Here is a 13,668-nt window from a genome sequence, read left to right as displayed (position 1 = left end):
TGTGGAAGCTTAAGAAAGTTGAGCCTTGTTAGAGAAAATGAGTCATTAGGGTCAGTAGTTGAAGTTTTCTAGTCCAACCCCACCTCCTCTGCTTCTTGTCTATAGACATCATGTAATAGGTGCCACCATGACTTCCGCACCATGATGGACCATATCATTTAAATATATACACTAACACAATATTCTTAATTAGGAAGACAGGCAAGGAAGGGGGGAAAGGTTGCAACTGTGAGTTCTGATCCTAACACCTGTCCATTGACTAGTGACCTGGATCCTAGGCTTTTGGGTCAAACAGACTTGAGTGTAAAGCCACCCTTTGAATTTATATGACTACTTGGCTTAAAGAAATCACTTCCCTTCCTTCACTTTGTAGTCACTATGAATATCAAATATGATAGCAGCCACTAAGTGGCTGGTGCTTATCAAGCATCTGGTAGTAACAGGTTCTACATTACTATCTTTTATAACACCATTGTCCTTGCTGGGAACCTCAGCTTATCAGTATGCACATCCTTGCTGAAAGGTCAGCTCTGCGGACGAAGAAGTAGAAGGTTTTTGGCTGATGGCAATGGTCAGAAGCAGGCAGTATGATCCTTTCCACTTGTTCCTTACTTTGCTTCTTGAAAAGATTTGGTACCATCTTCTATAAAGTTTGGCTTATTTTTTGTATCAATAGCACCTTTCTCCCAAGAACCTTAGGTGCTTTGACTATGTTTTCATTCTAGACCCTTAGTGGAGGTTAGAGTAAAAGCTGCTCCAGATAGGGCCTGCTCCTTGCTTGGAAAATGCAGATTCACAACTAAAGTCTGTGCAAGGATCCAGAGCCAAGCCATACTGTCTCCAGTCAAACACCTCTTGCTGCCCATGCCTCCAGCAGCTACCCTATCTACATAGGAGGAGTAAGTCACTCTTGATGTTTGCTTTCAAGTTCCAAAGGATTCATAGCCATGGGTCTCCATGGAAGCTCAGAGTCCCTCCATTCCACAGAATCCTGCTTCAAAATGGATCTGTCAGTTTTAAATAGTGTCTCATTTGCCATAATTAGCAGGGTACAAGAAGCAGGAGAATATTTTACCCTGAGGAGCCTCTTAATCCTCCCCAGTGAAAGAAGCAGCAGATAAGAGCAGTACCAACTGACAGAATCATTGTAAGACGGCTCTGAAAGTTCAAGGAGAAAGCCATTGAACAAAGGCAGGTGTGCCTGTTCCCCTTTTGTTTAGAAACATGAAAATGTGTGGCATAAATTTCTTGGTAATTGCCCCAATAAAACAGGCACTCCATGAGACTGTTGTTTATGTGGGTATTCTTTCTGAGTAGAGGAAAAAGCACTGAACTGGGCTTCTGCTGTGTCTTTAGCACAGGCTTTATACACCAGGCACTTCTGATGTCTTTAAATAGAATCTTCACAATTGATTGTCAAACTTTCTTGTTGCCTCATTCCTCCTAGAGGCACCTTTTTTCTCTTTCTCTGGATTTCCTGGCTCCCCTGTCTCTTCAACTCTGAAAAGTTGTTTTGTGTTTTTGTTTCTCTTTGGTCTGCATTATATTTTTATTTTTGTTTTTGTTTTTCGAGACACCATCTCACACTGGAGCCCAGGCTTACTTGGAACTCACAATGTAGCCCAGGCTAGCCTCGATCTTGCAACAGTTCACTTGCCTTACCCTCCTGAACCGAAGCATGCTTAGCCACCAAGCCCAGCTTAGCCTTGCAAAGTGGCTGCTCAGTATGTCCTAGAGCAGGAAATGCTGAAAACTGAAGATGGCACCACCCCAGGTACCAGGTATCCCACATACATTTGAGTCTCTATTGTGCCTATGTTTTTTCTGTTTCTTTTGTAAAACACTAATTTTGTTCTTTTCTCAGTCACTTCAAGACCCCATTAAGGTGCTTATCTATACATGTAAGGTCAATAAGTTAATAAATCAAAGTTAGAGCTACAGTTTCTTCAACAGAAAGTTGCACAAGAATGCTGGGAGAATTCTGGGAGATGGTTGGCATACCAGAATTTCTCAATAATTTTAGTTATTACTCATTTTAATTATGTTTGAATGTTCCTTGGGTCCAACCTTCTGATGGTGGTCAGTGCCTTAAGAGGCCCACAAGCTTTTTTTGAGGCTTTGTTGAGAGAACACAGAAGATTGGGCTGGAAGAGTTCAGCCCTTACACTATAGTCACATACATACTCAGCTCCTCCTTTTTGCAATATTTATTCTATTTTACTATGACAAAATATCTGAAGCTAAGAACTTACTTTAAAAAAAAATTAGTTCACAGTATTAGAAGCTGTAGATCCAAGCAGTGCATTCAGACTCTGGTGAACGGGGTGTTTGTCAATAGGAACAGAAATGCATGTGAATTTTGGGAACTAAAGGGCTCCCTTACCTGTCATAACATGACAAAGAAGAAGAAAAAAAAAAAAAGAAAGAAAGAAATAACTGCATGCAGAAAAGGAATAAAACCCACTTTTCCCCTCCTCCTTCTCTGCCTCCTCTCCTTCTTTTGGGTGGTAATTGGTTTTTTGAGACAGAGTATTTTTCAATATTTTGTTCTGGAGCTCACTGTACACCAGGCTGGCCTTGAACTCACAGAAATCCACCTGCCTTTGTTTGCTAACTGCTGAGATTAAAGGCATACTCCATTATGTCTACCTTCATCTGTTTCTTCAATGAAAGGCACTGAACTTCCAGAAGAAGGCAAAGCCTCTGGTGAGATAGGAAGCCAAGGAAAAATAGTCTACACTGGTGGGATTAACTGAGATCCCAGGAGAACTAACCCTTCTAAGGGTAGCACCCTGAATGCCTGAGCTACTTTCCGCTCAGTCCAATCTCTTTAAGTTTTCAACAATACCACACCAAGGACCTGGCTTTCAACACATGAACCTTTGGGGGAACACCCAGCCAATCCATAGCACCCCAGAGGATGAATGTAAGGCTTAGAGTTTGTGTTATGGTTGTTGTCATGCAGTCAGCTACAAGCAAAAAAAAACCAAAAAACAAAAAACAAAAACAAAAAAACCAACCAACCAAACAAACAAAATAAACCAAGAACCAACAAGGTAGATGTTCTGTGTCTGTTTTGTTGGTAAGAAACTGAATCATATTTAATTAAGATATTTGGATTTTCAGGTGATTGACCAAGGGACATTGGAGATAGATTAGAAGATGTCCTGCTGATGCTGTTTTCTTCCCTTCTTTTCCAGACTACAGATGCTGGAGGCCATCTGTAAGCACTGGGAGGGACCCATCAGCCTAGCCCTCTACCTGTCAGACGCTGAAGCCCAGCAGTTCCTCCGCTATGCCCAGGGATCCGAAGTGCTCATGAGCCGCCAGAATGTGGGCTACCACATCGTGTACAAGGAGGGCCAGTTCTATCCTGTCAACCTCCTACGCAACGTGGCTATGAAGCACATCAGCACACCCTACATGTTCTTATCTGACATTGACTTCCTGCCTATGTATGGGCTCTATGAGTACCTCAGGTAAGGAACTCAGTGAATCTAGCTGTTCTGTCCACTCTTGGGGCTGGTATACACACAGGATCGTGAAGAGCTGGACCAGAAGGCTCTCAGGACCATTGTCTAGTCTGCCACTTACCTTTTATAGGTAGGGAAACTCAACCCAAAAAGAGGCAGAGATTACCTCTGCCTACAGGTTTGGAATATGTATACAAAGTCCCATTTTCCCATGCACAGAATAGACCCAAGTTTTACACTGATGTGTTAATTTGGTATAGAAGCATCCCTTTTGCTCAAACTGTCTGCCCCTCTTGCAGTGTTGCAGAGGACAGGCTTCTTGTAACCATTTTCAAAAGATTACTGCCTGCTCCTTAAAACACACCTAAGTAATAAAAATGCCTGGCATGTATTAAAGCACTTAAGTATATGCCAGAACATGATTGACGAATAAAATCTCATTCTGTTTCGTTCTCCCACAGCCCCTGACACAGATTATATTGTTGTCTTTATTTTACAAACAAGAAACTGCAGAACAAGACTAGAAGACACTGGCTTATCTTACATAGCTAGTATGGAGGGATCTGGGCAGTCATGACACAGGACACCCAAACTCAGAACCATATGAATCTCAGGTATCCTTTTTCACCTCTTCCCACATAGCAGGGTCAAAAGCAGTACACTTGTACAAGACTAGGCAGTTGTATAGGAAGCTATATTTACTGCCGTATTATAAACAATATGAATTGAAAGGGACTGTAGAATTAACACAGCTCCAAATTGTAAAGAGAAATGTAAAGTCACATGGTTTAACAATATCATTAAAGGGTCCTTTTTTTAATTGTCATGTCAACATGGATTTCCTTTGTGTCTAAGCCTGCTGGGATCCACATACGCCAAAGACAGTTTATATACCTTGTCCTTCTAGGATACACATACCAAGTCTTAAAAGTATGAGGGGCGGCCCTTTGTTACACCATGGGCCAGTAAGACTTGGAGAGGCAAAATAACAGGCTTGAGTCCACAGAGATAGTAGCCATAAGATCTGAGGAGTGTCTGGCAGGCCCCTGTCTCAGACCTTGACTAACTGCTCTGGGTTTTCTGATTCCCCAAACAAGCTGGATATAAACTCCTGAGATAGTGCTCCCTCTCCCTCTCATTTCCTCTCCCCCTGTCTCTCTCCTTATCCTGTTCCCTGTTCCTCCTTCCCTCCCTCTGTCTCTCCCTCCCTCACTCTGTTCCTCCCTCCCCCCTCTCTCCCTTCCTCTCCCACCAGCCCCCATACATCCACCCAGGTCTCTCTCCAGGAAAGGAAGGTATTTTACACTCTGTATTTAACCTCTGGCTCATTAGAGTAACACTACAAAGTGATGTAGCATGGCATCAGTTCCTTCCTGGTAAGCTTGAAAGAGAGCCCCATCAGCTGTCAGAGAACCAAAGAGTAATACCCAGATCTAGCCAATGGACAGGATATTCTCCACAGTTCAGTGAAGAGTGGGGTCTGACTTTCACATAAACTCTGGTGCCCCATAATTGACCAGGTCCCCTGGATGGGGAGACCTGGTGGCACTCAGAGGAAGAATAGCAGGCTACCAAGAAGAGACTTGATACCCTATGAGCATATGCAGGGGGAGGAAGTCCCCTTCAGTCACAGTCATAGGGGAAGGGAGTAGGGGAAAATGGGAGGGAGGGAGGAATGGGAGGATACAATGGATGGGATAACCATTGAGATGTAATATGAATAAATTAATAAACTATTAAAAAAAAGTAAGTGGCTACAAGCAATATAGCATTCCACCAGAGAAGTGGGTGGAGCTGTGGAGCTGTGATGCAATGCCCTGTGAATGAACTAGAACTCCTGACTCCCTGACTCAGATTGATTATTCTCCAGGTCCAGCTCCAACTGAGTAATAAAATCCCAGTACGTAGGACAAGGCTGCCCCCATGTGGTCAAACTAAACTCTCAGCACAGCCTTCTCTCTCACAACTTGGGGATTTGGGCAGTCAGCAAAATGCTAGGCTACATACTGGAAGAATAGATAGATAATTAGGGCCATCCTCAACTTAGACTGAGGAGAGGCTGGATAACTGTACTCTGCCCATCCTTCACCTTCTGGGCCTTTCCTAAAAAACTAAACAAGCCCTCACCTCAGTGTTCTATTTCCTTACTTTACCATATGGGTAGCATGTTTTACAACACGGCACATGTTTTCTCCACATGTGTCATTGAAGAATGCGTTACAGTTGCTGATGGAGACCATACTCAGTGCTAGGCAACATCTGCCACAACCAGTTATTTTGCTTAGTTCAAGGGTCACCACATGAATGTCATCAGGAATTTTGAAATATTGCAGATTTATAGACCCTTTCTAGGAAAGGTGCTATTTACAAGAGTCCATAGCTCTGTCTAAGCAACAGCCATCTCTCCAGGTGTGTAATTACCTTTCTGTTGTGACAGGATTGGAATTGATAGTTCTTTATGTTTTTGCTGAGGATCTGAATTTTTATGTATTTTAATGTTTTAATATTATTAAATAATTGGGAGCCAAAGAGATTGCTCACCAATTATTCTTACAGAAGACCCAAGTTCAGTTTCTAGTACCACATGAATATTCGCAACCATGCACTTCTTCAGAGGGTTGGCACTCTTTGAACACCAAGAACACATGTATTACAAACAGATATGAGCAGTCAGAACACTTATACACTAAAATAAAATAAAATAAAAATTTTAAAAATGAGCAAATAATTGAAAATGAGATTTTAATACTATGGAACCAAACTGTATCCACAGGCTACATTAGCCCTCTCTAATCTGCTCACCAAATTTTAACCTCTGACCTAGATTGTTTCTAGACACCAGAATGTTGAGAACCAGTAAGAATTCAGTCAGAGGGCCAAAATAAACCCACTATCATTTTTTGTATGTAGACAGCTATGCCTTCCTTGAAGAGAATGTTTTCTAGTGAGTGGCAGCTATTACTTCTGATCTGTGAATCACCAATGGGAATACTTGATAGTAGTGTACTGTTACTGTTTTAAGAAGAGGTCAAGGATGCTATTTGCTGCAATAGCTGTGGTGTTCAAGAACACCAGCATATCCTGTCAGAGATTCTCTTTTCCACACTGAAATCTAAGAAAATGTTTTACCCAAACTCTGTTAACCTTCAAATGGTAAATAATGATAGTGACACCTTAGAGGAATCCTTATCATGCGCTGGAAGCCCTGCCAGCTGCTTGACCCTCTTATTGTCTTTTTACTTCTTTAGGAAGTGAACACCTCTACAGGTGACCAAATTTAAGTCTGAGAGAAGTGAAGAAATGGTGTCAGAGAGAGGAGAAAGTGGACTTCCATCCACACAGCTTGCTTTTTGCAAAAGAGCAAGGTCACCCTTGCACTCCAAACTCTTGTTCATATCATGACTACTTATTTCAGAAAAACAAACAAACAAACACAACAACAACAACAAAAAGCTCAGCATTGGAGCTCACTTAGCAGTTGTTTAGCAACCAACTAATATAGCAAAAGCAAGCAGCTCAGTTAGAAATAATGAAGTCAGATCTATGCATGGACAGAGCTGCAGAGTTTCACCCAAGTCTCTTCCAGCCCTTACCTATGTCTGGTAAAGCAGCTGGTAGAGAAACAGCTTTCACTCTTGTCTGCAGAACTGTTAAGTAAGGTCACGAGGCATGGAGAAATCACAGAGACCTGCATTTGAACGAGTGCATGACTTCGGCAGCTTACTCTATTTCCCAATATCACTATTTTTAGCTAATAAAGGGGAACAGCCCACTGCTGGGTTAGAGTAGATGCTCCGCAGGAGTTAATTCTGTGTCCAATGGCATGGTCACAACTGTCGGTATGAAAAGAATTTGCCCGTCACCACCCCAGGACCTCCACTTGCAAATTCCCTGCCACCTTCAGGACAGTTGGGTAACTGCATGGAGCTATCTCATTCTTTTCCCTCAAGGACATGAAAAACAGACAAATGGTCTCTGATCTATCATGGCTCAGTTTCTGATTTTTTCAAAGATATAAGGCTGCATATACAGAAACTATACTCAAGACTCTGTATTTTGCTTTTTCCCAGCTAGCAATAAGCATACAATCCTCTATTTTGATGCTAGGGTGAACAGTGACAGAAGCTCCTAATCATATGTATGGTCATGAGGGAAAACTGATATAATACTGCACACTGTTGTCAGCTGGGTTAGGAGTAGTAAATGGGCTTCCCACATACCATATGTTCAATGTGTGACGAGTATATCAAGATGTAACCCTGTTTTAAGTGAAGGGACATTTATTCTTCTGCATCAGCTACTTTTCTGTTACTCTGATATAAAGTACCATGATCAAAGGCAACTTAAGGAAGAAAGGATTTATTTTGGCTTATGGTTCCAGAGAGATAAGGATCCATCATGGCCAATAGGCATGACAACAAGTAGTAGGCGTGATTACTGGAGCAGGAAGCTAAGAGCTTATGTGCCTCACCATAAACACAAAGCCAAGAGAGAAAATCGGAAGCATGTGAGGCTTTTAATCTCAAAACCTGTTCTCAATCACATACTTCCTCCAAGGCTGCACCACATAAATCTCCATAAACAGCAACACCAACTGGGGACCAATGCCAGAGACTATGAGGCATATTTCTCATTGAAATCACCACACCTACTTAGGGAGCATTTACTTGGACTTGACAGCTAAAGACCTTCATGTTCTTCATTTGCAACACCTCTTCATGACGTCACTGGAAGGTTAGAGGTGATAGGACATTCTTTCCATGACCATTGCAATGTGTGTCTGGCATCACAAGTTTGTAACAAAGCATAGAGTTAGCCCTGTCCAAGCATGCTTGAGGTTTTTAACCTGACTGTACGTGCTGCCACTTCTGCTGCTATTGTTACCATTATCACTATGAATGCAAACATAGAATTTGCAGGAACTGAGAGCATAGCAGATAAGTGTAGCTGGGCACAAAAGGCCTCAAAATGATCTGGTGGCTGAGATTAGGTTTAAAGGTCAATGGGTCTCCTGGCAAGAGACATCAGGACACCTAGGACTCAGAAGCAGCTGGCATGGCTTATGGACTGAAAGGCAGAGGTGTTGGAAGGTGAGAAGTTAGACTATTTACAGCCAAGACTGTTCATACCATGAGACTGGGCAGGTTTCCAGTCTGATTATTACCTACATGTCATGGGTATTTCTGTTATCATCCTTGTATTTATGTCCTAGAAAATGAACATGGTACCACGACAGATGCTATACTTCATAGCAGGAAATGAGTAATCACTATAATTCTACTCTGTCCAAGAGGACACATAGCTACCTTCCTTCATATTTTCTCTGGTGTATAACAAAGTGAGTGTAAAAAAGTCATGCCAAGTGACTCAGACTGAGTGCTTACTAAGAGATATTAACCAGGTGGCATTTCCTTGGATCCATACATCCTTGTAACTCTGCCATATCTGTAAGATTTAATATTTGTTGAGCACTTGCTATGTGCCAAACATTGTATTATGCCCCTGCATGTGTTTTTGAAGATCAGCACCTCCATTCATTTTACTAATGAGGTATTCAGGCTAAGCCTCCTGCTGCAGAGCTCAGGAACCTGGTTACCTGGTTCCCTGTAAACTTTCCTAGAAGTGCTCTCTGTTTAGTCTGCTGATTGATCCCAATAACCTGATGGTCCCGTGTCCAAGTTAATCACTATGACCATAATTATCAACCCAGCATGTACACAGAGAGAGGTCTATGCATCAGGAACTATCTTAACTTTGCCCTGAGGAAACCCATTTAATCCTTACAACTCTACAGAGTACATAGTAAGTGCAGATCTTCCCAATCCTGGGGCCCCAAGGCTTGCTCAGGAGCACCATCTTGTGATTATCTAGTTTGGATGTGAATTTGGGGCACCTAGAGCAGAACTATACTTTCTTGATTTTCTACACACACACACACAGCCCCTGCTGTGACCCATATCCCACATTTAACTCAGTGCCCACCTGTGGCAAGCTTTCCACGAAATCTTTCCATGATATGTAGCCATTGTTGCTAACAGTGAAAGAAGGTGAGCATTCACTAGAGAGACTAAGGAATTTAAGAGATGGTGGAGAATAGAGGCCAGGCTCATGGTCAATATGCTGTAGCTATTATGTCGTCATTGTCGTCGTCGTCGTCATCATCATCATCATCATCATCATCATCATTTACAATTTACTCCTCAAGGTCCATTCTTGCTTTTCTTTCTGACCTACTCTTCTCTGACTGACAGGTCCTCCCTCTGGTATGTCATCAATCAATAATCTACCCATCTTGTTGTGGTTAGTTTGGGAGCTACTCATTCTGGTAGATGACCTTGACTATCTGACCTCTTCCCTTATGGATCTTGTGTTGTGGCCTTGATTGTCAGACCTCATTCCTTAAGGGTCTGTCTGTCTTGTGGCTTTCTTCATGACTATATTCACAGAAGTCCCTCTGCATCTCTCTGCCTCCCTCCTTTGCTCCCTACCCTGAAGTCCTGTACTTATACTTACTTATTCAAGCTTGATGCTTGAGTGTCAATGTATTTGGCTTCATTCATGTTTATTAGTTGGAGAATATGTTATCTTAGTTCTCTTAATATCCAAGGACATAACGCATTGATTGTGATAAATATCAGAAAAAAAGCTAATAAAATTAAGAAAATTGACTGTGATTATGCAATTACAGACATACTAGAGTCCAGATAGACTAGACACTATCTGATTGCCAAGATTGTGCATGATTCATGTCCAACAGTTCAGCCTCCCTTCAAGCTCACATCTCATCTCATGAGAGGCACTAGACCCCTTTATTGAAAAACTTGTTAGTTGTCTTCCTCTTGAAATGGAAGAATAAATTGTCATACTCCCTTAGTGCACACATACAGCTGGAATGAAAAGTTAGCTGCCACTTTGTGCTGGGCACGGGCTCCCTAGCATATTCTGAAATATACTGCCATTGATCTTGTTTGCATTCTTCAGAATATCCCCCAACACATACTGATCATACTGACCTAGCCCACAGCAGTTTGAAGTCAACAACACCCAGACAGTCCCAGACAGATGAAAACCTCAGAATAAGTCTTGTCTGGTCAAAATGCAACAGTGCTTTCTCACTTTTCTGGATCCCCAAGATATGTTGTTTTCTTGATTTTCTACACACACACACACACACACACACACACACACACACACACACACACTAAAGTGGCTTGTGACAGATGCTTACAGCTATCGCCTTGGAAAGACAATCTTTCAGGGTGTGTTGCGTGAGTAGAATGCATAAGCATAAGTGCTGGTATAAGGTAGTTAATCCTTTGCTGGAATTTGGCAAGTAGCTTGGATACTATTTTCAGAAAATTTATGACCAGTGTGACTTTTGGAGGAGTCTAATTAGAAAACATGGATATTCTCTTCTATCTCCTAGCCATTAGGAAAAGGGCTAGCTGCTGGTTCTTTCCTGTCCTAGTCTGCTTTCTAGTGCTATAATGAATCCCATGATCAAAAGCAACTCAGAAAAAACAGGAGGTCTTTCAGCCTAGAGCTGAAGGGAAGTCAGGGCAGGAGTTCAAGACAGAAACCTGGAGGCAAGAACTGAGTCAGAGGCATGGAGTAATGCTGCTTACTGGCTTGCTCCCAGGCTCATATCTGACTACCTTCTTACACGTCCCAGGACTATATGACCAGAGGTAGGACCACCCAGAGTAAAATGGAACCTCCCACATCAAACATCAATCCAGAACATGCCCCCATAGACATGCCTACAAGCCAGTCTGCTGGAGGCAAGTCTCTGGTTGAGATTTCTATCACAAACCAGTATACCATACAAATTAATTTTTGCCAGCCTACAATCACTAAGATGAAAGTATTGGTTACCTACACTTGGTCAGTTGTACTGGCCTCTCTAGATATCCCTGCCTTACATATGTCCTCCAGAATTCAGTCAGGATGAAGCATGAGGAGACACCTGGGTGGTATGGATTCTCTTTCTAAATGCAACCTAACCCCACCTTTGTTTTGGGTCTGTGCCATCTGCTAGGAGATGCAACTGTTACCCATAGGGCTCATACCACCCATTCACTGGTCTGGGTAGCTGCTTCCTGTCTTATTCCAAGAGCTAGCTGTCAGTAAGAAGATCACTTCCATTCCTGACCCCAGTGGACATCCCTGGCTTTCATCTTACCTGTCTTCTCAGCAGCATTTACTTGTTGATGAATCCTCACTAATAAGCATGGTTTATTTTTCTCCTGTGGTTTATAGAAATACAGTCATTCTTTCATATAGATACACCAACCCCTTAGGGCTCAGACCTTAGAAGATACTAAAATCACTGGGTGGATACTGCATCAGCAATGACACCAAATTCACATATACCCTATCCGCATAGTCTGATATTCGTTTTTGATTGCTCCTAATATATAGTAAAATATAAATGATCACTAAATGGTGGCTGTGCTAGATCAACAGTTCATCATACACTACTAGCTACTAGTCTTTTTGGTCTACTGTCCCTGTATATCAGTATTGATGTGTAGTTTCTGACACACATTTTTAAAGCACTTCTTAAGCATAAAGTTATGTCTTCACAAATGCCTTCAGTGTTGAACACTGTCATTACTGTCCCTATCTCACAGATACAGAAATTATAGAACAAACAGCTTGAATGATTAAGCAAAATCTCAGCTAAGCACCAAGGTCTGCAACCTAGTCTTTCCCAGCAAGACCCTCAGTCTGTGGGACTGGCAAACCTGAATGAATGTGAGAGCAGTCCTACAATTGAAGCCACATATTACAGCCCTAAGGCAGCAGCCATCTTTTCTAGACAGCTTAGCTTTTGCTTTTATATTCTTCAACTAATTGACCATATTATCAAGGGTTAGCTTCTTTCCTAAAAGTCAAATGATAGAGATGCTAATCATATGTTCCAAATATCTTCCCATTAAATCACTTACCTTGCAGACAAGTGATGACAACAGATTATTTGCAAAGAGTCAGCATTCTCCAGGCAAGGTAGGATGTATCAACAAAGCACATTTCATCTTTTCTAGGAGGAAGGTAAAGGGCCCAACATTGTATCTAAACTAGGTTTAATAGAAAAGTCTGACTGCAGATATCTGGCCACAGAGGAATTGTAGACATTTGACATCATTGTTCAGACAAGTAAGGGAGAGAGAAGAATTCAGGCCAGAACAGACTGACTACCTGAGTATAGCTTCTAGGCATCTATCTTCAGTCATTCTTCATAAATCACTACTGTGCTATGGGACTGTGTGCCACCATGGTTAGTCATAGTTGAAAGGCTCAACTATGATGATGTTTGGAGATTCCAAACTTACCTTCCATGCCACCCCTAGGCCACCTCTTACCTATCCACCAAGGTCTGGTAAGACTGACTAAGGATAGTTTCAGAAAAATGTCCTTATCTGTCCTGGTCCATAGTCTTCCTCATCATTAATTGGTATAAAGTCCTGATAATGTGCTTCTCAGCCTGTCTCTCTGTTTGCTCTACATTGACCCAATTAAACACAGTGACTAACACAGAATGTAGCTTCTCTTTGAGCATCATCCCTGGTCCCTGCTTAAGTACGGGCTCTGAGTTGTATGTGTCATTCCCTCAAGCCTTCAAAGCTGCTTTCTCTATTTTAGAGATAGACACAGAAGATCCATGATTGCATCAAAATATCCTAAAGTTGATGTGACTAGAACAATCTAGTCACAAAAGAGATCACAGTACAGCAGGCCTCAGGTTAATGACAGCCTTGCAAATGATATCCACTTATCACTTATGCCTGCCTTCTGCCAGGTACACAACTTGCCATAACACTTCATCCATAGCAACTAAAAAAAAAAAAAAAAAAGACATTATTGTCACTATTCTGGGCAAGAGGGACCTGAGGTAGTAAGGAGCTTGTTTACTTGGCCAGGACTAAACTCAAAGTGGCATTGCCAGGATTCAAATCCAGTCCGTGTTTCTTAAAAGCTTCATGTCATGCTGCCATCATTAAGCCTATTTCCCTAACAGATGATGTCTGAGCTGGCAGCCCACAGTCCAACCCAGGAAGTCAGGATCCAGGTCCTGAGGAGCAGAAGACTGAATAGAAGTCATTGAATTTGGAGAACTCCAAGTAATCCATTAGAATTCTGTCTTACTTGGCCAGGTGTTCGCTATATGTGAAAAGGTTTTCTACTTACTCCA

General features: G+C 42.0%; 1 protein-coding gene across 4 annotated transcripts in view; it reads left to right on the top strand.

The window, feature by feature from the left end:
- Large1 (LARGE xylosyl- and glucuronyltransferase 1) overlaps positions 1-13,668 on the top strand; it is a 497,928-nt gene that overhangs the window by 475,693 nt on the left and 8,567 nt on the right. For all 4 annotated transcript variants that reach the window (XM_051168561.1, XM_051168560.1, XM_051168562.1 and 1 more), the window contains one exon: positions 3,201-3,479. In XM_051168561.1, the coding sequence (XP_051024518.1) occupies positions 3,201-3,479 (279 nt within the window). The remainder of the gene's footprint in view (positions 1-3,200; positions 3,480-13,668) is intronic.

Source organism: Acomys russatus, chromosome 26 (genome assembly GCF_903995435.1).
Source record: "Acomys russatus chromosome 26, mAcoRus1.1, whole genome shotgun sequence".
Taxonomy (NCBI): Eukaryota; Metazoa; Chordata; class Mammalia; order Rodentia; family Muridae; genus Acomys; species Acomys russatus.
The sequence above is the reverse complement of the archived record's forward strand: the minus strand, read 5'-3'. Positions and strand labels throughout refer to the sequence as shown.